Source organism: Dysidea avara, chromosome 2 (assembly GCF_963678975.1).
Source record: "Dysidea avara chromosome 2, odDysAvar1.4, whole genome shotgun sequence".
Lineage (NCBI taxonomy): Eukaryota > Metazoa > Porifera > Demospongiae > Dictyoceratida > Dysideidae > Dysidea > Dysidea avara.
In genome coordinates, this window is record NC_089273.1 from 20056293 (window position 1) to 20082188 (window position 25896).

The 25896-nt window shown below is 36.1% G+C and overlaps 1 protein-coding gene and 1 long non-coding RNA gene across 2 annotated transcripts in view; both read right to left on the bottom strand.

The window, feature by feature from the left end:
* LOC136246310 (uncharacterized) overlaps nt 1-4380 on the bottom strand; it is a 32083-nt gene extending 27703 nt beyond the window's left edge. Inside the window, exon 1 of the mRNA XM_066037708.1 lies at nt 3788-4380. Coding sequence (XP_065893780.1) covers nt 3788-4305 — 518 coding nt within the window. The 5' untranslated portion in view covers nt 4306-4380. The remainder of the gene's footprint in view (nt 1-3787) is intronic.
* The window catches only part of LOC136246801 (uncharacterized), a 185404-nt gene that overhangs the window by 84245 nt on the left and 75263 nt on the right, over nt 1-25896 (bottom strand). The gene's annotated exons all lie outside the window — the stretch shown is intronic.

Here is a 25896-nt window from a genome sequence, read left to right on the forward strand (position 1 = left end):
ATAAAATCAGAATTAGTTAAAGTATTTAAAAACTTCTTCATCTTTCTCTTCTTCCTGTGGTAAAAAAAAGATAAGTTAAAAAAGCCCCAAAGCCGGTATGGCCGGCTTTGGGGTATACAAATACAAAAAGAAGTAAAATCTAATCCAAAACAGCCAAGCTGTAAAAAAAGAGTGCGGCCCTCAAAAAGGCTATGGTGAAAAAAGATGTGAAATCCAAGGTGGCAGCCAAGAAATGGCTGTGATGGTAGGTTAATGGTAAAAATTTTAATAACGACAATTCAGGTGAATTTTGTGCCAAGACCAAGCGGCACCAAATTCACCTGAATTGTCGTTATTAAAATTTTTACCATTAACCTACCATCACAGCCATTTCTTGGCCGCCACCTTGGATTTCACATCTTTTTTCACCATAGCCTTTCTGAGGGCCGCATTCTTTTTTTACAGCTTGGCTGTTTTGGATTAAATTTGCTACATCTAGTTGCCTTTCGAATCATAACTCAGTAGTTGGTAATCTGATTCTTCTGTACTACTGCAAGGACTTTCTATGATGATTATTCCAGCTACATACCGATTTTCAGCTCATTGCACTAAGCGGTTCGCCTGATAGACACGAAAACTAATAGTTTTTTTATTCATAAAAATCGATCGCGTAATTTTGACACAGGTTGGGTTTTGTGTCATATCTCCATGGTCTTTATCCCAATTCCTTTCAAACCACAAAAAGGCACTCCTACGATGGTTGCTCCATCTACATAGCAATTGTCAACTGATTCCTCCAAGGAGTTTTTACCCTGTAGGCGTGACAGACCTTCGACCTTATTTTACGAAAATAATCGGTCATAACTCCATGAATGTTCATCGGATTCCTACCAAAGTTGGTACTGAGATCCGCCTTAATGAGCCCTTTACGTGTGCCAAATTTCAGCCCAATCCGAGCACGCATTCGTGTTTTATGGCAGATTTTGCTAAGTGTGCGAAATGAAGAAGAAAACAAAGAAATTAAAACGAAATTTAGTTCGCTAGTATCTCGGAAATGGCTGGAGCAAGTTTCTTCCAATTTGGTATGTAGACTCCCCTAACTAGCCAGCACGTCTTTAGCAAATTTGGTTCCAATCAGATTAGGGATCACAGAGCTACATAGGTGTGAAAATTGCATTTTCTTTCTTCCTGTTAATATACTCATGGTGTGGCGCGCTGGCTTCTTGGGCCACACGACACAGTACCGTGTGTCTTGATAAATGTTACTAGTTCATCTCGACACAAGGATTAAAAGTCCACTAGTATATCTGCAAGTTAGACTAAAGGTGGACCGATACCAGTGGTATCGGATCAGTATCGGTATCGGTGTTACAAGGTACAGACACCACCAGTAGACACTCACCACTTTTATTAAACCATCTCTACCTAAGTTTCCAGGAGCAAATAATTTAGTTGGGCTAGCAAAGTAGCAAAAAAGCCTACAATTGCTCCGTGTGTATTCCAATATGTTAGAGCAAGTGAATCCTTTGTAATTAAATGACAGTGCAGTTGTTTCTCAAAGAATCAGTTTATGACTACTTGGCTTGCTTTTTCATGAAAAGGTTTGGTTGCAAGGCTGTAACAAACATTGTAGAATTATTGGCCGCCCACACAATTAATTACCTAATCAATAAACTTACTACCTCAAATAGAGAAATTAGTAATCCACAATGATATTTATCATGTTTAGACAATGAATATTTTGAAACTTGAATGAACTGAGATCAATCAAACTGAACAATTACCATGATATTTTAATAGCTATCTATGCATCACAACAGTAAAATTTCTATAATAATCTTTAGTATCAGTATCAGAATCGGTATCAGTAGATAATTTCAGTACAACTACTAGTATCAGAACTATTGGTAAAAAGTGTTATCGGTTCATCTCTAGTATAGATACACTCTTTTGTTTCACTACTTGTAATTTCTTTGATCCCAAATCCAACTTAATTCTTATAATCAAATCTAGGTATACCAATTTTGTTGAAGAGTGAGTGTGCAATAATAGGCTACATTTACTGGGTTGAAATATATCATTATTTTAATGTATGATACCATTTAAGTTCAAAGGGGAAAAGCGTGCTTTATTTTCCTTTGTTTGGCAATGTAGCACAGTTTATGTGAACCATAAAACACAATCCACAGAAACTGGTAAGTCAAATTCTCAGAAAATGGGAATGACCAATGGAAAATGAATGATAAAGGTGATTATGTCAAGACAGGTTGAATTTTACAGTGCAGTACTTCTTATCAGTATTGTTGGATCATTCTGCTAAAAATGATCAAAACACTCTAATAGAGCAGTCACCTCTATTACAACACCTCTATATAGTAGGGCAGTCAAGAACAATTTAACAGGAGCTGCATTGAAAGCCTGTGAATTGAATCAATTGATGGACTACTATACGTAAACTGTATATACAGTTAAATCATTGCCAAGGACTTAACTACAACATTATTATTGTAGGATTGCAGTTGTCATGGTGACTGTAGTTATTTAATTATTTGTAATTAGTCTAGTCATGAACCACGATAGTGGGTTCATAATAGGGATCTCCCATGTCTTTTGCAAAATTCTAATAGAACACACACCTAAAAAAATAGCTAGAAAAGCATCCTTCAACTCAAAACAACACTCCAGTGGTTCTTTGCAATGAGTATAGGTCCACTAGTAAGTATCAAGTGAAAAGGAAACAGTATGTGTATTTCAAAATTTGCTTATTTGTTCATCATGAACCACAGTAGTGGTTCATAAGAGATCTCCTATGATCTTTGCCAAAATCCTAATTGAACACACACCTACAGTAAACACCATCTTAGGAAGTTTTCCCAACCATAAAAGAAGGCTTAGAAGTTAATTTGGAAGAAGTTTGGGTCCAGTGAAAAATATGAAGTCAAAAGGAATGAATAAAAGCACTTTTCAAAATTTCTAAAATATGCCATTTTGTTCATCTTCTTATCATGAACCACAATAGTGGGTTCATAATAGGGATCGCCCATGTTTTTTTTTTTATTGTTGCAAAAACTCTAATAGAACGCACACCTAAAAACCACCTTGGAAAGCATCCTCCAACTCAAAACCATCCTCTGGTGGTTAATTGCAATGAGTATTGGTCCACTATTGCAGTTTTCCACATGCCTCAAACTACACTGTAGTTACATAAAAACATTAAATATGAAGGGTTTCACCTTCATTTAAAACTTTTTGCGCTGCTAGACTGGTTTTATGGGCTTCTCAAAAAGTATCGATAGGCATTCAAAATTTTGAATGATTGCCCGTGACTATAACGTAACCTTAATCACGTGAGCTTTGTATATGGCCTAATGCAAATTTTAATGCTGAAGTGAACAAACCTTATTGGAAGTCGATCGGAACAACCGCCATCACGTTATGGATCATTTTATAAAGGTATGTAAAGGTTTTGCGTATTTAATGAAATGTCGATTACATGGTGGCATCATGCTTTTAGTACAAAGGGGAAAGCCCTAGGTACCATTGTAGCGTTTATTACATTGCAAGTAGAATGAAGTAATTAGCTTCGCCAAAGGAGGTATGCCTTGAAAGTTATAGCACTTTGTTTACAGCGATGTGCACTTGCCTATATATAGGCTTAAGCGCGTTAAGGTTTAAGGTGGTGTTTAAGTGAGTGTTCTATTAGGATGATGTCAAAAAAAAACATAGGCAACTTTATTTTGAACCACTACCATGGTCCACAATTTGTCAATGATGCATACTTATTATAAATATTTTGTCTACCACTTACATCACTCTCTTTAAATAGCAAACAGTAGCATTAACATTTTCATGACATTTTCTGCTTGTTGATGAACATGTAGGATCAGAGATAAAATCAGGATCAAATCTAACAGCCTCCATAGTACATGGACAAGTCTCAAGATAACTGCTGTTCACATTTTCAATACTTCCTGCAAACCATAAATTACAGTACTCCAGTAGTGCAGTTTCTCCAGTAATTTGACCAAATAGTCTTTGAGCAAATGACAAAATTGAAGAAGTATACATAATGTTGAGATTCTTTGTGTGCTTGACTAAAACTAAGACTGATATGTCAAACTGAAATATTCTTGGTCTATTAATTCTTTGTACAAATGTAACATTTCCATTGTCATAATCAGTGTATCTAATGCTAAACTGGTGTCTACTTCCACGCTTTAGCCATCGTCTACCCAATAGAAAAAACCAATTTTCAACTGTAAAGGCTATAGTACCATTTTCTTTAAATTGATCCTTTTTTACTTGTTCAGAGTTCCATCTAGCCATATAAAGCCTGTCATTATCAATCAGAGCAAATTCTAGTTCTCTATCATCATCATCATATATATGTACATCTGGTGTCTTAAAAATACAGCTGGAACTGAAACATAATAAATCAAAGTGGATGATTGTATTAAAATAATGGTAAATCTTCATGCGTGACCTTACTATACAAAGACGACCTTGGGACACGATATAAATGTAGTTCATTAAAAAATGTTTATAAGCTTGTAGTAACTTGGTGAACTAACTGACCATACAGTTACATTGTATTCACATAAGCAAAGTAATACTCTTAAGCTAATCCACACAAAAACAGCCAAGCTGTGAAAAATGGTGCAGCCTTAAAAAGCCTGGGTGAAAAAAGTTGTGAAATCAAAGGTGGCGGCCAAGAAATGGCTGCAATGATGTTAATGTTAATAAATTTTAACAATGCACACAGCCATTATTAATTTTTTTAGCATTAACACCATTGCAACTATTTCTTGGCCGCCATCTTTGATTTCATAACTTTTTTCACCCAGGCTTTTAAGGCGCACCATTTCTTCAAAGCTTGGCTGTTTTTGTGTGGATTTTACTTCTTTATGTACGTTATAAGGCCCCAAAACCAGCCTATCGCTGCCTTTGAGGTTTGATTTTACTCACATTTTTTCTTTTCTATGTACACACCATGATGATTATTGAAGACAGGCTTATAAATGTGTTTTATTGCATGATTTAATTCAATGTTTGATAATATTATAGTAATACTCTAATAGAGTGCACATTTTTTGAGGACTTCTAATAGAGCATACGGGTCATTCCATACCAAATCAACAAAAAAAAATCTGGACCCCTTTCGATTTTCGTGAAATTTGGCACAAACATGGACCCTTTCAAGAAATTTTCTCACACCAAAATGTGGCTCATTTCATTGGTCTCCTTTTAAGTTATAACCGCTCAAAGTTTCTGCTGAAAATTTTATTTTGCTTACACATCTTCAATAAAATGGCCATAACTTTGCTTGCGATTGACATAGAAACTTCTGGTTTAGATAATTGAAATCCTTATTAAATTCCCGTTCAGGTAATATATAATGTTTTATAATTGCTCAAAGGAAAAGGTCAAACCACAAAAATGTAGCTTTTTCCTTTGATCTTAATTTTCAAAAATACATATTCTTTAATTAAATTTATTTTTGGTTTACATGTTGCTCTAATACCCATCATTCATCACTGTGAGTTTAAAGTTGGGACCAATAGTAGATTATGAGTTATAAGTGTTAATGTGTAGCCTTGTAATCACTCTTGTTTGTGTGGTTCAAGTATGCAAAGATGCAATACCAATTGCAAGTAACTTTATATAATACTATGTCACAATCATTTTATACATTGTTGGTTTGTAAGTAAAGTTAATTTGTTTACGTTTTGTAAGAAAATCCAGTAAAAGCTTATACTTAAATACATATACTCAAGTAATTTACCCCTTATCAAGTTTGTATATATTGTGTCTGATTATGACGCCAAGTCTATTATATAGTAGTGAAATGTTGAACTTGATGACATTTTCACTAGCTACAGTAACTGCTACTGTTAGCATTTAATGCTAATTTTTGATATGCAAGTACATATTTTGATACACAAAATTAATGTACGTAGCTATAGTGGAAACTGTCTAAGACAGTCAAGGCCAGTTTTTTTGGCCTTAATATGCAGACGGCTATTTATATAGTTTTATGTGCATAAATGTCTTACTAGAACAATTTAAAGTTGGCCTTAAATAGAAAGGTGGCCTTTCATTAGAGGTGGCCGCTAAGACAAGTTCCACTGTAATTTGAAACACTTACATAATGTTATGTCTTTGTTCTTAACATAGGCATGAATGTTTCAAATATAATCTACTAGGGCTTTTCTGACGAGTAGTAATGAATGAATGATGCAGTTCTAACAGCCTTTTCAACTTACACCTTCAAAAATTCAATTGTGTACTGATATCAATGCATCAGATTTCATTGCATGTCAAAGTTACATGTGAATGATTGTAGAGACTGTCATGCAATATGCACCACTTTCAGTCTCAACCTTTACTATAACACTCTGATTTAACTTTGAAGTTAATTGCCTTGACCCTTTCTTTAATCGATTATTGATGTATTTCACTTAAAGCTATAGATATGGATCAGTGGGCAATTGCTGTAGTGAATCTTTCTACAATGTAATTTCTATGGAACATTTCTAGAATCAAATTATGAGCTACATTGCTATATTTAAGTAGTTTCATCATGATACAGTTGATGTATGGAGCCAGTTACCTTAGGGACAAATTTTTTGGGCTAGGTAGCTGCTTAATACATTTGCATAAGTGTATAGTATCAATTTGAAATTGGTCCTTATGGAGTGGTGGCCTTTCTATACAGGTGGCCACTTTCCACTCTATTCCATCAAATGTTTGATGAGCAAGACAATGCATAGTGGTTTTAGAAGTGTACATTTTTCCAGCAAAAGCATTGTTTATAGGTACAGACATACAAAGGTGGCCTTTAAGTGGTCAGTAGTAGGCTTGCCATTTCAAAGTATAATTCAAAAGTGATATACAGTGTAACATATCTTAGCGGCTACCTTAAAGGCCATCTTTTTATAAGGGAAACTTAAAATAGGATATTTCTACTCTAATGCAACTATATGAAGCAGTTACCTAGGTATTATGACCAAGAAGCTTTGGATATCACTAAGACATGGCATTTCAATTCAACTGTTCCACATTACATGTACATATGTATGAGTAACTGTGTCGTTTGCATCCATTATACACATGTATAAGATTGGAAACTATCATCATAATCTGTGGCTGAATATTATTATTACTATTATACATTAAAATTGAAAGAATAGATTGGAATATCATTAGTTGTACAGTAAATCCCCTATAAATATAGCTACTGTACCTCTATAATAGGACCACCTTGTTATAGTAGCCACCTCTATTTTATAGGACACTGAACTTACAGCAAAAATATAATCAGTGATTCCTTTATTAGGCCGCCTTATTATTGCTCCAGCTTTCTTAGCTTTAAAAGTGGTCTGTTAGTATGGTTTCAGTGTAGTGAGCCCTTGTCAATACAAACCCTAACTATTTTAATGCATAAAATGATTTGCGACATACTAATATAAGGTTATTCGCAATTGGTATTGGAAATTACACTGTAAAAATACCATACAAACAGCAGTGATTACAAGGTTACACATTAACACTTATAACTCATGATTCACTATTGGTCCCAACTTTAAACTCACAGTGGTGAATGATGGGTATTAGAGCAACATGTAAACCAAAAATATATTTAATTAAAGAATATATATTTTTGAAAATTAAGATCAAAGGAAAAAGCTACATTTTTGTGGTTCGACCTTTTCCTTTGAGCAATTATACATCACCTGAAAGAGAATTTAATAAGGATTTCAAAAATCTAAACCAGAAGTTTTTATGTGAATCATAAGCAAAGTTATGGCCATTTTATTGAAAATGTGTAAGCAAATTAAAATTTTCAGCAGAAACTTTGAGTGATCATAACTTAAGGGGAGACCAATGAAATGAACCAAATTTCGGTGTGAGAAAGTTTCTTGATAGGGTCTATGTTTGTGCCAAATTTCATGAAAATTGAAAGGGGTCCGGATTTTTTTTTTTTTTGTTGATTTGGTATGGAATGACCCATACATAGAATGCTCTAGAACAATCTAGTATATACTTCTATTGGTAGATCTATAAAATTACAAACGTTTGATTATAAGCAGAGAAATTTCATTTATAAAGCAGAAATTAAGTGAGATGATCAACCAAGGTAGCAGTGGTTCAGTGGTTAAGGATGCAGGTGTTAGGTATGGAGGTCCCTGCTTTGAACTCTGGTCAGGATTTTCTGACATTTTGTGCACACCTTTTTTACCCCCTGGTGACTGCTCTATTAGAGTATCTTGATCCCACGATATTACATTTGTTTGCCTTTTGCTTTACAATTTTTTCGCTGTAACTCTATTGCTATTTAAACTATCAAAAGGTACTGCTACTTATCTACACACCAATTTTGAAGTTATTCCGATTCTCGGTTTACCCTGTAGCCGTGACAGAAGTTTGATCTTTCTTTACATGAATAAATGTTCATAACTCCTTGGATATTCCTCAGATTCACAGCAAACTTGGTACGTGAATCCACCGTTACATGCTCTTTGTTTGTACCAAAGTTCAAGGCAATTGAATTACACGTTTGCATTTTATAGCAAATTTAAGTGTGTGAAATGAAATTGAAGACCCCATAGTCCCTGTACGGCATAAAAAAAATGAAAAAATTTAAAACGAAACTTTGAACACCCATATCTTTCAAATGGCTCTTGCGAATTTAATCAAATTTGCTGTGTGGCGTACCCTATCTGGCGGACAGCTATAGTGCAAAAATGGTGTGCTTTGGAGAAGGGGCCATAAAGCTATGCATGCGTAAAAAAGTTGTTTACTTTCTTTCTATCAATATACTCATGGTGTGGTGCGCCGGCTTTCTTGGCTGTACAACACACTACCTTGTGTCTTGATGTATTCAGGGCCTTCTAGAACATCAAAGGAGCAACCTTTTTTATTTTAGAAACCAATTGCAGTTGTATACACTGGTAAAACTCATTTATTTGTGCACTAATATTACATTGCTGAAGGCTTTTAGGAAAGGAAATCACCTTAGCATAGAACAGCAGGCTCTACCTACGTATAACACTGAGTTTTTGGTATCTAAGACACTGTAATAGCACATATTAAAATTAAATACTTTAAAATAAAGAATAGGGATTGCTGAAAATACTCATGAAACTAGAAGGGATTGCTGGAGTAAATTGACAAGGATTCTGGTTGTATCACGTAAACCCACAAATCCCCACTATGACTTATTTGGAGTGTTAGCTAAAGTTAATTTTTATAATTGAGTCACAATAGGAATTTGTGAGTTTACTTTATGCAACCACGATCCTTGTCTATTTACTCCAGCAATCCCTCCCAATTTCATAAGTTATTCTAACAACTTATATGCTTTATTTTAAAGTTTGTAGACAAATTTTACAAATGGTGATTTAAATTAACTGCATGATATCATACAGTATGGCAGTATAGGAGTACTGTATATTAGGGATTATGGAGGTTTAGGTTTTTCTGGCCAAAAATATCACCCAAAAACCAGCTCCACAATACCATCCTGGCGTCTTTATTGGTAGTATTGGTTAGGTATAACCAAGCCCAAAAGTGCCTTCATGCATGCATTGTATGCCTGCCTGATGCCTTCAGGCAACCATAACTCAATCACAGCTAAGGCTATGGGCTTGGTTTTTTTCACTGCTCCACGTCACTTCAGCCCGACAGGTGCCTTTTGGCATACTACAATACATACAATGCATGCATCATGAGCAGTGGCGGAGGAAGCAGTTGATATGAGGGGGGCCTCTGCTGAGCTGACCCAGACTTATTTCTGTAGTTTGGTAAGGTGAGACCAAAAAAAAAAAAAAAAAGGTCACAACCAACTGACAAGAGTTTTCCACCTCACCAGCTACCATTTCTAGCTGATAAACTACATAAAAATCCTTACATAGCTCGCTACACACTGACTACTTTATTAGAGTGACTGCTCTATTAGAGTATCTCGATCTTTATCACGGTTTTCAGCCCCACTCCAAGAAAGATAATTTCGGTGTGATATCATTCTGAGGGGGGGCTAAGCCCCCTAGCCCCCCCCCTTTCCGCCGCCTATGATCATGGGCTTTAAACATTGATTCACAAATCTTACTACATACTGTATGGCAAGAGCAAATAATGGGAGAAGAGAGTGTCTAACTCAGTATTAGTTCATCAAAAATCAGTCCATTAAAAAGTCCATAGTATTAATTGAACACTTATAAATTTCAAAGAAGCAGGTGTCAAAGGATGCAAAGGGGTTCTGTCATTGGCTTCTTTTAAATGAATCTAAACCAAAACAGCCAAGCTGTAAAAAGAGTGCGGCCCTCAAAAAGGCCAGAGTTAAAAAAGATGTGAAATCCAAGATGGCGGCCAAGAAATGGCTGTGATGGTAAGTAAATGGCAAAAATTTTAATTATGACAATTCAGGTGAATTTGCATTGCCTCCTCCAAGTTTCACTAGAATTTGGCACCAAATTCACCTGAATCATTGTCATTAAAATTTCTGCCATTAACCACAGCCATTTCTTGGCTGCCACACCTTGGATTTCACATATTATTTCACTCTGGCCTTTTTGGGGACCGCACTCTTTTTTTACAGCTTGGCTGTTTTGGTTTAGATATCACTTCTTTTTGTATTGCAAGTCACAAAGCCAGCCATAAACTGGCATTGATAATTCCTTTTAACTTGTTATTTTTTTCTTTACTGCAGGAATTGTGGAACAATAGAAGCAATTGTGTGTAGCTATAGTTTTTTGTCTGATTAAATATTTATATATTTAACAATGAATGATTATCACATACTGTAGGTAATACAGTGATTTCTTATATAACTAAACTATAACTGAAACTCTCATTGTTTGTAGCTGAACTCGTTTCAGGGTGACTTGCTTCTAGCTGAACTCTCTACATGGTGATTTGTTTCCAACACATATTTCTACAGGGTGATTTTGTTTGTAGCTGATTCTCTATAGGATAACTTGTTCCTAGCTGATATCTCTACAGGTGACTTGTTTCAAGCTGATCTTTCTACAGGGTGATTTGTTTTAACTCTCTACATGGTAACTTCTTCTAGTTGATCTCTCTAAAGGGTGATTTGTTTGTAGCTGAACTCTCTACAATTTGATTTGTTTGCAGCTGAACTCTCTACTAGGTGATCCTTTTAGCTGCATGATCTCTCTATAGGATGACTTGTTTCTAGGCGAACTCTCTACATGATGGTTTCTTTGTAGCTGAACTCTCTACAAGGTAACTTCTTCTAGCTGATCTCTCTACAGGATGACTTGTTTGTAGCTGATCTCTGGATGACTTAATTGTTTCTAGCTGAACTCTCTATACGGTTATCTGTTTGTAATATACAGTGTGATTTGTTTGTAGCTGATCTCTCTATAGGGTAACTTGTTTGTAGCTAAACTCTCTACAGGATGGTTTCTTTGTAGGTGCATAATCTCTCTACAAGGTGACTTGTTTCTAGCTGAGCTCTCTACAGGTGATTTGTTTGTAGCTGAACTCTCTACATGGTGGTTTCTTTCTAGCTGAACTCTCTACAAGGTGACTTCTTCTAGCTGATCTCTCTACTGGGTGATTTGTTTACACCTGAACTATCTGCAGGGTAGTGCTGAGCAATAGTAAAAAATTTACTATCACGATAGTTACTCATTAAATAGTGAATACTATCCCGATAGTTTATGAAACATTTTGCTCTTAACAAAGTCTTAGTTGTATAGCTATGATTTGCAGTCATATGGAAAGTTATTTTGCATGCACAGGACATTTGTTAATTAACTGCGTGGGCGGCCGATGAATATGGATTTTTGGTATAGCTTTTACAGGCTACTCCTTTGTAAGAAAGCTGGCAATTCTAACTGTAAAACAGTATAGAAGAGTTGTTAATACCATTTTAATGTTGATCTGAGCTTATCATAACTATCACGATAGTGATATCCCTACTATCGCGATATATCGCACTATCGATACTATTGCTCAGCCCTACTGCAGGGTGATTTTTTTGCACCTGAACTCTCTACAAGGTGATGTCTTCTAGCTTATCTCTCTACTGGATGACTTGTTTCTAGCTGATCTCTCTACAGGGTGACTTGTTTCTAGCTGAACTCTCTACAGTGTGATCTGTTAAGTTCGTACATGAGCACTCTCTATTTTTTCTAGCTGATCTCTTTATACTAACGTGTTTGTATAGCTGAACTCTTTACCGGGTAGTTTTTTGATTGGTTGCTGAACTCTCTACATGGTGACTTGTTTGTACTACAGAGTGACTTGTTTGTAGCTGAACTCTCTACAGAGTGACTTACTTGTAGCTGAACATTGACTTATTTGTAGCTGATCTTTATAGGGTAGTTAACTTGTTTATGTAGATGAACTCTCTACTGGGTAGTTTCTTTGTAGGCAATTGCTGAATTCTCTACAGAGTGAATTGTTGTAGCTGAATTCTCTTGTTTATAGCTGAATTCTCTTCAGTGTGACTTGTAATGTCTACAGCGATATATTTGTAGCTGAACTCTCTATAGGGTGACTTGCTTGTTGCTGAATTGTCTATAATATTAACTGTTTGTAGCTGAACTCCCTACAGAATAACTTGCAATATAATTCTATAATGGAGTAAGTTATAAACATAGCTGAATGTTCTATTAGGGTGACTGTTCTATTAGAGTATCTTGATCTCACATTTGCTACACATAGTTGGCTTTCGAATCATAACTCAGTGGTTTATAATCTGATTCTTCTGTACTACTGCAAGGACTTTCTATGATGACTATTTCAGCTACACAACAATTTTCAGCTCATTGCTCTAAGCGGTTTACCTGATAGGCATGAAAACTAATAGTTTTTTTTCATAAAAATCAATCGCGTAATTGTGACCTTGATTGTGACACAGGTTGGATTTTGTGTCATATCGCGATGGCCTTTATCTGGATTCATTTCAAACCACAAAAAGGCACTCCTACGATATTTATTTCATCTACATAGCAATTTTCAGCTCATTCCATCAAGGGGTTTACCTGTGGGCGTGACAGACCTTCGACCTTATTTTACGTGAATAATCGGTCATAACTCTGTGAATCTTCATCTAATTCCTACCAAACGTGGTACTGAGATCCGCTGTAATGAACCCTTTAGGTGTGCCAAATTTCAGCCTAACTGGAGCACGCGTTCGTGTTTTATGGTGGATTTTGTAAAGTGTGTGAAAAGAAGAAAAAACAAAGAAAAAAAATGAGACTTTGGCTGCTCGTATCTCGGAAATGTCTGGAGTGATTTCTTCAAATTTGGTATGTAGACTCTCCTACCTGGTTGGCACTTCTGTAGCTAATTTGGTTCCAATCGGATAAGGGATTACAGAGCTACATAGGTGTAAAAATTGTGTTTTCTTTCTTCCTGTTAATATACTCACGGTGTGGAACGCTGGCTTCTTGGGCTGATATAGGTAAAATGTGGGGGCTTTGTAAAACACGAAATACGAAATAGTGGAATAACGGAATAAGCAAAACTTACCTTCTGCAGATTATGAAGAATACTCTTTAGTAATTATGCTTTGTTTACCTTGTAACGCCTTTACATGGCACACCCCCAGCAATGCATAGGCAAGCATTAAATAGGATGAGCACACAATGAGTCATCCTAGAACAATTTACCTTCGGTAAACTTACTTAGCTTTTTGCAGCTTATGCAAATAGTTATATAGCAATTAAACTTTAGCTACCTTGCAACAGCTCTGCTGTAGCACCCTATGGCTATGGATAAACAGCAGCTGGACGATAGGATGAGCATACAACCAATCCTCTTAGAACGATCTACCTTTGCTAAACGTACTTACCTACACTCCTTAATTGATATTGCTACAAAACTAAGGCCTAATTCTATTCTTTAGAGTAACTAGCTGGTCTTCACGTTCATCCGACCGAATTTATTAGTCACACTATTGAGTAAGTGGAGTCCAGTGGTTGTGTTTGTCTTTAAAATAGATTTCAAGATGCTTCAGGTTTGAACCAAGGAGTGTAGATAAGTTTAGCAAAGGTAAATCACTCAAGGATGATTTGTAGTGTACTCGTCCTATTTAATGCTCGCCCAGCTGCTGTTTATCCATCACCATACGGGCATGCCATGTAAAGCTGTTACAAGGTAAATAATTACTAGGGGTCATTCCGTACCAAATCAACCAAAAAAAATCCACACCCCTTCTGATTTTTTTGAAAATTGGCACCCATGTTGGGTCCATAGAGAAACTATATCAGACAAAAATTTGGCTCATTTCGATTACTCACCTCTGAGATATGACCGGACAAATGTTGTCAACTTTTGAAACTATAATTTACATTGCATTATTTAAATTACCATAACTTTGTGTGTGTTCAACGTAGAGCCTTGCAATTTGATTTACTGAAATGCTTATTAAATTACCTTTCAGATGATATATAATTCATTAGAATTAAACGAAAGGAAAGGTCAAACCACATTAAAGAGCTAATTTTCTTTGATCTTTATTTATTCAAAAACGGATATTTCAATTAATTAAATTTTTTGTGTCCTTATAGTTGTAACATATGTCTTTATCTACTGTGAGTTTGAAGTTGGGATGAGCTTTACATCATGAGTTATGTGTGCTATATCATTATGTATCATTTAATTAACAGTCTGTGTAAAACAGAAACATTTTATATAAACAGTAAATTATTTAATTGCTAGCACTTCTGTGTGAATTACTCAGTTGAACTGTTACACTTCTTCCATGCCTTAAACTTGTCAGTAGCATACTTACTCTCTTGTTTTGTGATGGTGTATGTACAACCTGTGACAGTTCTAGGATCAACTTTTGTTAGAATATTTTTTTGAGGAACAGACAAAACATGTTGCGTCAAAGGGTAGCTAAAAGCATGAGATGGACCATGAGGGTTCAGTAAAGTTACTAATATTTTCCCGGTCTCTTCTTCTTCCACTCGAAGTACACAGCCAACCCACCAATGACCACTCTCTACCACAGTGATGAATCCATTGATTTCTTCTAATGATAACTCTGTTGTTTCAGATAATGTAACCTTCTGCTCTTTCTGGGTATCAGAGTTTGAATATACTTTTGTAGATACAGTGGTTTTAGAAATAGGAATGAAACAGTGAAGTTTTTGTGTGCCTGGGATGGTTCTGGACTTCTGAAATCTACCTTGTAATAAAGTTTCTACTCTTGAGTAATCGTCAGTTGTACAATAGGAGAAAACTACATTTGAGATATTTTCAGAAGCCCATTCAAACAATTGCCTAGGTGTCATTATTTGATGATCATATGGTCGCTGAAGGCTGGCTCTTGCAGCCAGCCTTTTGACTGTGCCTCCTATACCATCACAAGGACCTTTGCCATGAGAGGTTGCAAAGAAATGCCATTCAGCATCAATCCCAAAGTCAGCTTTGTGGTGACATAAATTTAAAAAGTTTTTACGATTTTTATATTGTGCAGCTGCTCCATCAGAAAAATAAAGAATTTTTTGAGGAACAAATTTTGTCAATAAAAATTCTATAAGACATTTTTGAAATACATAAACAGCAACTGTGTCGTGGTGAAGACAGTCTGATATAATAACATAAGTTAGCTGTTGTAACTTGCCTGATTCCATGTAGTAGACCATGAAAGGGTGAACAGTTGCTTGAGAATTGTTCCAGTGAAAACCTTGGGCTTCGTCTTGTAGCACAAAAGAATAATTTTCAGAAAAATCTGCTATTACTTGGAATACACCTGCCTGTAAATAAGATTTTACTTCCATCTGAAACAAAGACTGCTGCTTGGCAACAAAAGAATGAGTTAGAAGGAGTTTTAACTGTTCGCAAAATAATTCAACAAATTCATCAGCGGTTTTAGTGATGGTTTCAAGCGTTAATCTGTCTGTTGAAACCCACTGTTTGTATTGGACATAGTCAATCATATTGTCATCAATTAATTCATATAAATGCTCCTTCAAGCCTGAAAGTCCAGGGCATGAGTTACAAGCCTGAAAGTAACAATCTGGCTGAGGTGGATTACAAATGATTTTTGCAAGACAGTGGCTGTATTCTTTAAGTGGAACCTCATCTTCAGCAGAAATTTCAGGAATCTTTCCACCAATCATCATCAGTTTAATATTTTGGTGAATGGTACAAACACATACAGCATGTGTCCCACTTGCCCCTGCCAAAACACAGTGTTTTGGACGAAGTTCAGCAAATTTTGAGAAACCTATTTTTTCCACTGGATGCTTTTCCTTAAATTGCTGATATACTTCCTTTAAATTGTTCAGAATTAATCTCTTTTGAACATGAACTCGCCTATCTCCATGTTTGATAGATACAAAATCTTTTTTACCTGGCATTATTCAACTAATTTCATCTGATTCATAAAAATCTTCTACAACAGAAATAGTTACTAGTGGTAATGTGCAGCCATGTTTTGGATTTGGAGATGACAAAATACCCTGTTCTTTAACGAGGTCTTTTACTTTACGTGCCATGTAATTGCTTACTGCAAATTCTTCTTGGATCTGTTTTCTACTCCAACTTTTGGGCAACATAGTGAGAATTCGTACTTGCTGACTTCTATCTGTGGTTTCAATAAACTTTTCTTTTAACTGCTGAATAATTTCTAAGCCATCATCAATTTTAGGCATTGTGCTATTGGAAGGCAACATAGCTTTTGCAGCAGCATCTTTAATTTTGCTTAGCTTTTGTTTTGAATAACTCTTGTGCACTAATTTCTTTTTAACAACTGGAGTTTCCCCAATAGCTTGTAAACATTCATTTAGTGATTCTAAGTTAGTTTGCTGGCTACTATAGCTACTATCTGGATCATCAAAGGAACTGTCAAGTATATTTGGCGCTACTGTTAGTTCCTTTCTACAGCTATCACAAATTTTACCTCGCAGCGTCAGAGTTGGGATCTTTTCAATCATCCATGGTTGAACTGGTCTTAGGGTTTTCTTCTTAGAGAAATGTCCCACTTTGTTAAATGGGTTACAGCATGTATTTGTCCATGTTCCTTGCTCCATGTAACTCGCAAATCAAATAATCACTTAGATAGCATGCTAACTCCAAATACTGAATATTAGAAGCTTTAAATTCTATTAATATACTACCCTGCTTATTACATCATATCTTTTTTCAAAAGGATAAGGCTGACCCACTAGTCTTTAATGCCCACTTTTAAGTTTTTGGGATTCAAAATTGTCTACAAGTGCAATTAGTAGCAAACTTATTTAAACACCTGATTGTCTGCTCATGATTATGCCCTGTGTTGGTGTTTGTTTATTTTTCAGCCAATTAACATTAAATTAATTTTATCCTGACTCCAACAATTGATCCAAATTTGCTTTATGTTAAAGTGTACAAAGGGAGCTACACAATCATGACCTATTCACAGAATCCAAAGCTTATCATCAGAGGAGGATGGAAACAATCTAGGCACTACTTGAAAATATTAACTTAATTGCACAGTTCTGTTGGCAGTATCACGTGAACCTCAATAGTCCCAATACAAAACTAGCAAATGCTAGATATTTCAGTTGTGCATCGTGTAAGGATTAAGACTACGCACTTTGTTTTCAGTAAAAGCACTTAGTTTTCAAAGTAAAACTGATGGAGCAATATTTCGTGCGTAGAGATTCTAGAACTAGCCAGGTATTTGTATTCTAAACCAGACAATGATTCCAAACTTTGTTACATCATCCACACATTTTAGTTCATCCAGAAACCTATGGTTTTGCATAATTCATTTTAATGGCGCTTAAACCACTTCCACCCTCCTCTGGGTTAACATCACATATGTAAACATTTGTTTTGGCTTGCCACTGCTATTAGCACTATATACAAAGTTAGCTAGGTTCGTTATTTCTTTGGATGAATGCATTATAGTGAAATACTGATAGGAGATGTGCAAAAGTACACAAGTAACTTATATTATAATTATGTAACTCATGAAGTAAAGCTCATCCCAACTTCAAACTCACAGTAGATAAAGACATATGTTACAGCTATAAGGACACAAAAAAATTAATTAATTGAAATATCCGTTTTTGAATAAATAAAGATCAAAGAAAATTAGCTCTTTAATGTGGTTTGACTTTCCTTTAGTTTAATTCTAATGAATTATATATCATCTGAAAGGTAATTTAATAAGCATTTCAGTAAATCAAACTGCAAGGCCATACATTAATCACACACAAAGTTATGGTAATTTAAATAATGCGATGTAAATTATAGTTTCAAAAGTTGACAACATTTGTCCGGTCATATCTCAGAGGTGAGTAATTGAAATGAGCCAAATTTTTGTCTGATATAGTTTCTCTATGGACCCAACATGGGTGCCAATTTTCAAAAAAATTGGAAGGGGTGTGGATTTTTTTTGGTTGATTTGACATGGAATGACCCCTAGAGAGTAGGTATATAACTATTTACATAATCTGCAGAAGATAAGTTTTTCTTATTCCGTTATTCCATATTCCGCATTTTACAACTGAAGTCTCTAAAATGTAGTCATACAGGACAATTAGCACTGTGGACTCAATTGGCTCATTTTTGATGGACTAATATTGAGTTGGATACCCTCTTCTACATTATTTACTGTTGCTATTGGTGATTGAGTGGATTAAATGGACGCCTTTCCATAGATATGTTGTGAATACAATAGTCCATTACTATGCAAGCTAAAGTATTCACTTGTGGTAATAAATACTAATTTATTACGGGTGGCACAACATCTGGTGTTTTTTGGGAGGCCTTAAAATGTACTGAATCTTATGGGGCTACATTTCACAGGTGCCCAAACTAGTGTTGTTTCAGTTAACTGTAACTAAAACTAAAAGTACTTTTAGTAAGGTGAATATATTTAAGTTAACTAAAACTATAACTAAATACAAATGTATATAATCACTAAAACTATAACTATAACTAAAATCAAATCTATATTATTACTAAAACTAAAACTGCTTACAATATAGCAAGTTGATCTTATTACTAAAACTGTAACTGCTTGCTAAATGTATTTGATACTACTTCTAAAACTATATACAACTTAAATATCTATATCATAATAGTTACGTACATACTATTAAATCTATAACTAATAAAAACTGTTTGACCAAAATTCACGAACTCAGTAATGTAGGTACTAGGTAGTAGTGATGTAGGTAGTAGGTAGTAGTAGTATTTTCTACAAGTGGGTGTGGTATATCTGTACGCATGTCTGTAATTATGTAATCCTCGTTGTGTAATTGTTTACTTGTATTGTGTTTACGTAGCTGATTGTGCACGTGTTGCTGTACTTCTTGAGAGTTGTAGCTTTTAATCCTTCGTGATTATATCATGATTGTGCTTGTACATCTGTGGTAATTGACAGTGTTAATTATACTACAATTCAATATTACGCGGATACTACAACTGGCGACGAGGACGGAATTCTACAATGGCAAGTGCCCCGCCACAGTTTGACACTTTCAATCCTGCAAAGGACGAGTGGAACTCATGGAGTCGCCATTTCGAACAATGGTTGCTACTCAGTCCGTTTTCCACAGGCGATGGTGCCGAGGCGAAGAAGCGAGCAGCTCTCTGCACATATGTGGGCTCGTCTACCTTCAAACTTTTGTGTTCCCTTTGTGCTCCAGATAAGCCCGAAGATACTTCTTATGCCAATTTGAAGGAGAAACTAGACAAGCAATACGGTGTCAAGAGACTAGTCTTAGCTGAACACCACAGGTTTTACACCTACAAACAAGGGAAGACGCAATCTCTCTCAGAATATGTTTCTGAACTGCGACGACTTGCTCTGAGTGTGACTGGAATCAAGCTCAGTTAACTGACAATTTGCGTGATAAATTTGTGATGGGCCTTTACAATGAGCGTCTGTTACAACAGCTTCTGAGCCAAGATCACAAGAAGTCATTAGAAGACCTGTTTCAACACACCCTTACTTTTGAGGCAGCTGAACAAGAGTTGCTCAAGCGTGCTGATTCGGGAACTACCAATTCAGTGAATGCTTTAAGCCAACGTCACAAGAAGTCCAAGCTTCCAAAAGCTCCCAGTGTTCCAGTGTTACTAAACCACCAGCAAAGCCTAAGAACTCTCCCAAACAAACTACACAACCAGGCTCATGTAACAGTTGTGGTGAGAATCATGCTCGTAGTACATGTCGTTTTCGTAATGCTAAATGTTTGAATTGTGGAAAAGTTGGTCATATTCACAAAGAGTTTGCAGATCATCTACAATAGCAGTTGTTCAATCTAACACTTCAGCAGAATCTTCAAATTCCTCACAACAGCCAACACATTCCTTACCACAATCTTCAGATTCTTCACAACAACCTACAGCAGACTCAGCAGTAGTAACACTTTCACATTCTTCAGAAGAAATTCCCCCAATGTTTCAGATACTGCTACTTCCAGAGCTGGGCAGATGACTTCGTCTTATGGTGGATTCAGCATCTCCTGTCACCTTTATCAATTCTGCCACCTGGAATGATCTGGACCAGCCACTACTAACACCTACAAACAGAGAAGTCAATGCTTTTGAAGGTCAACAGATCAAACCACTAGGCTATTTCCAGACTCTGGTAAAGTGTGAAGACCTCCCTTCCCAGTCTGCAGTTATGTCAATATTTGTGTCACATAATGGAGTAAATATTATTGGCAGAGATGGTCAAAAGCAACTCAACATAGTGATTGACCCCCAGCAGTTTGGAATTGTGTCATCAGTGAGTGTACCAGACAAATGTTTACAAGACATTCTTGACATTCATTCAGAATTGTTCAAACCAGGTCTGGGCTGTTGTACTACAACAACTGCAAAACTGATTCTAAAAGAGGATGCACAGCCAAAATACTACAAACCACGTAAGTTGCCATTTGCTCTCAAACCAATTGTTGGTGCTGAATTAGATTGACTAGGGTACTTGAGAAAGTCAACCACTCAGAGTGGGCAACCCCCATTGTTGTTGTAAAGAAACCCAGTGGCAAAGTGAGAATTTGTGGTAATTTCAATGTATCGTTAAATCCAGTGCTCAAAAGTGATGTTCACCCATTCCCACTTCCAGAAGAATTGTTTTACAAGTTGAATCAAGGCTACAAGTTTTCAAAAATCGATTTAGCAGATACTTATCTTCAAATTGAGCTTGATGCCAAGTCTCAATGTTTGGTTGTCATCAACACACATCAAGGTCTTTACCGCTATAAGCATTTACCGTTTGGCCTTAGTTGTGCTCCAGCTGTTTTTCAGAGAATTGTTGAAAGAGTGATACAAAATGTTCCTGGCACAGCTAATTACCTTGATGACATCATTGTTATCGGCAGTAAAGAGAAAGAACATCTTGCTAACCTTGAGTCAACCCTTGCAAAACTAAAAAGAATGTGGTTTCCGCCTTAGAATGGATAAATGTAAGTTCTTTCAGAATGAAATTGAGTATCTGGGCCATGTAATCGATAAAGAAGGCATACATCTTCAACCAGCCAAAATTGATGCAATAACCAACATGCCATTTCCGAAGAACCAAGCAGAGTTACGCTCACTTCTGGGCATGGTAAATTATTATGACAGATTTAGTCCTGGTTTAGCAACAAAATGTGCTGTGTTGAATGATCTGTCGCACAAGGATGCTCAGTGGTGTTGGACTCCACAATATTCACAAACTGTAACAGCTATCAAAGAAATTTTGACATCTTCCACTACATTGTCACATTATGATCCTGAGCTTCCTTTGAGTATTGCCTGTGATGCAAGCCAAGTGGGTATTGGAGCTGTGCTCTTTCATACACTTTCAGATGGTTCAGAGAAACCAATCGCATATGCTTCATGCAAACTGACTAAAGCTGAAAGGAACTGTGCTCAAAAACAGAAAGAAGCATTAGCCATCATTTATGGTGTTCAGAAATTTCGACAGTACCTACTTGGAAGAAAGTTCAATCTAATTACAGATCACAAACCTTTATTGACGATTTTCCACCCAACCAAAGGTATACCTGAAACTGCTGCCAGTCGTTTGCAAAGGTGGGCAATTATTTTATCTGCTTATGGCTATGTAGTTCAATTCAAGCTTTCAGCACAACACACCAATACTGATGGATTGTCTCGTTTACCGACGAAATCAGTACTGATGAAACTGATGATTTGGCGATAGTGTGTGCTGTGGAGCAGCAACAGTTAGATTGCCTTCCAATACAAGCTACTGACATTCACAAAGCTACCATGCAAGATCCAGTTTTATCACAAGATTTCAGTTACACCTTAAAAGTGACCGGATCTGCGAAAACCCGACATAATGGTGCATTTTTCAAATCCTTTATTATAATTTACTTAGCCAAGTGTATGCTCTTGCCAAGTTTCAGCCTTGTATGCCAACAACTTTTGGAGTTACAGCCCTACAAAGTAGCAGCAACAGAAAGATCAATTTGTACAGCAAGTATTGGGAAAATATATTACAGGTGCTTACAAAAACAACTGTAACTTACAAACGCAATGCAGTACAAGGTTGCAACTTACACCATCGTGTTCGCCATGAATAGGGGAGTCCATTACGTGGTAGGTTTTTTCTCCTACCACCTTTCTTCACTACATACAAAGACGAAATCAGTGAAGAAAAATCGATCACATACAATCGCTTCGACATGACGTAAACAAATGCCCATAACTCATGTATCCTTCAGGCTACTTCTACGAAACAAAGATTTTTGAACTCCCCTTGAGTAGGCGAATAAGATGGTATCCATGTTTTTATCATTACATCTTTTCTTCACAAAGAACAAAGCGTTTAACAATTTTACGAATTTTTTTTCATTTACGCAAATATTTTACCCATTGCAATCAATAGCCTATACCAAGAGTTTATAATATAAAGAGGGAGGGAGAGTGTCCAAAGCTGTATTACCTGGTCAAAACACACTGCGTTCAAAGATTGCATCATATCCTGAATATTTCAGTATACTTCAGTATAATTCCATACAAATTCGTCACCTGGCTTCACCTACTGAAGAGCGTTGATAGGTGTTGATTTATCAAAGGGAAGCATTCTTAGCGCTTTGCTTTAATAGAATTAACACATTTTCAGTAGTGATTTAATAACTTTTGGTGCTGATAGTCATTGCACAATCTTTGAACGCAGTGTGTTTTGACCAGGTAATACAGTGTTGGACACTCTCCCTCCCTCTTTATATTATGAACTCTTGCCTATACTGAAAATTTAGGCTTGCACCATTATGTCGGGTTTTCGCAGATCCAGTCACATTAATGGTTGGCCAAGTTCTTTACAATCTTTACCAGACACCCTCAAACCATTTTTCAATAAGAGATTTCAGATCACGATTGCAAACATGTGTTTACTTTGAGGTATTTGAGTTGTTGTTCCCAAGAATTTTCAGTCCAAAATTCTACATCTTTTACATGAAAGTCACCCAGGCATGACAAAGATGAAGTCACTAGCTCATTTACATGTTTGGTGGCCAGGCATTGATGACGAGATAGAAAATTTTGTGAAAGCCTGCAGAAGTTGTTCTCAGAATGCTAGAGACCCAGTCAGAGTACCATTACACCAATGGGAATTACCAGCTCAGCCATGGCAAAGACTTCACATAGACTTCGCTGGACCATACAAGGACAAGATGTGGCTCCTAGTTATTGATGCCTACAGTAAGTGGCCTGAAATTCACAGTATGGAATCTACAACTGCTGACACAATAATCAAACATCTCAGACAGATTTTCGCCACACATGGTTTGCCGCGTCAAATCATCTCCGACAATGGTCCACAGTTTGTTTCAACTACTTTTCAGAAGTTTTGTGAAGCTCGAGGCATTCAGCACACCAAGACTGCACCCTATAGTCCCAGATCAAATGGTGAGGCTGAAAGACTGGTACAGACTTTTAAGAATGCTATTGACAAGATAGATCCTCACACTAAGTCAGAAATTCAAGAAGCTTTGGTTGTTTCTTAGCCAAGTACAGATCAACACCTCATTCTGCTACAAATCAGACACCATCAGAAATGCTCAACAACTGTCGAATGAGAACAATTCTAGATTTGTTACACCCCTGCAACAGTGAAGCAGCTAAGTCACAGCAACGTCAGAAAGCTGATTATGATGTTCATACCCAGCCAAACAAGTTTAAAGTTGGTGATTTAGTCTGGGCACGCAATTTCAGAGAGGGGAAAAGATGGTTGCCTGGAAACATTACCCAGCAGAATGGAAATGTTCTTTACGGAGTGTTCATTAAGGACTTGAATTCAACTTGGCGTCGACATGCAAATCAGTTACGTACTAGAATTGAGTGGATTCCAGAATCTGAATCTGTTGGTGATCAAGTACAAGAAACACCACAAGAGACTGTACAGCCTTCAAAACCTCCTTTGCGTAGATCTACAAGAATCAGGCAACCACGACAACTTTGGTCACCCAGCAACACGTAAACTTAACAGGGAGGAACTGTGGTATATCTGTACGCATGTCTGTAATTATGTAATCCTCGTTGTGTAATTGTTTACTTGTATTATGTTTACGTAGCTGATTGTGCACGTGTTGCTGTACTTCTTGAGAGTTGTAGCTTTTAATCCTTTGTGATTGTATCATGATTGTGATTGTACATCTGTGGTAATTGACAGTGTTAATTATACTACAATTCAATATTACGCGGATACTACAGTGGGGAATCGACATCTGGCAAACGTAACAGACTTACTGATAGTAACTTGGAAAGGGAAGTTCTACTAAGAAAGAATAAGGAATACCTGTGACAGAGATTGCGTCAAATGCACTGTATTAAGTGTTGTATAAATCTATATTATAAAAAAATTGAAAGGTCTTGTAATACAAAGGTTTTGTATTACTAAGCTAGAAAAATGGTACAGAAATTATAACAAGAGTTTCATTCACATAAAATATAGTCACTTGGTACTTACTATTAAAGCTAAACAAGGTTTTCTTATGCACAACTAAAACTATAACTAAAAGGTTTTCAGATACATAACTAAAACTGTGTCTAAAACTAAAAGGTTTTCATATTTCTAACTATAACTAGAACTAGAACTAAAAGATTTTGATGTACATAACTAAAACTGTAACTAAAACTAAAAGGTTTTCATGTTTTTAACTGTAACTATAACTAAAACTAAAACAACAAAGAGTGAATAACCATAACTAAATCAATAACTGAAAAGAATTAAGAAAGATTACTATAACTAAAACTAAAATTATTGATGAAACTAGCTACAACTATAACTAAAACTAAAACTCCATACTAAAACAACACTAGCCCAAACCATACTGTTTATTCTAATTATAAGAATGCACTTTTATAGCAGCCACTGTACTACAGTGATGACATGAAAATAGGAAAGATACACTGCGTTGTGATTGAGAAATCAGTGAAATTGTGTCAAATGGCAGTGATACTTTAATGTTTCAAAGCCTGCAAAGCGAGGTATTTATACTTCTATAGGTGTAGAGGATCGTTAGGCAACTAAGCATGGCCACTAAACCTACTGTAATAGGTAAAATAATTGCCTAGCATTGATAGAATGACAGCGATGAAAGATCGCCTATTTTTGTCGCATAGCATTGTTCCAACTAAGTAGACTTTCTAGATGCTGAAAACAAAGTCACTAGAGTCTTCTGTCATGTTAAAGTCACTTCTTTCTGCCTTACAATACAGCGAATCTCCACAAACTGTATACCATCATTATGCTAACAACCTGAAGATTACAATTTCGTTCTCATAATAAGAATAAACGGTACAGTTTAGACTCCCGCGAAGATTCCTTACCTCACTCCCATAGGCTACAATACATTTTGAAGAACATCGGATATTGTGCAATCACAATTATTAACCACCACATTCCTTAGCCCTTAATTGAAAAAGGGCTATTTGACTATCAGTGGATGGCTGGGAAAGAAATAACAATAATAATTGCCTAGA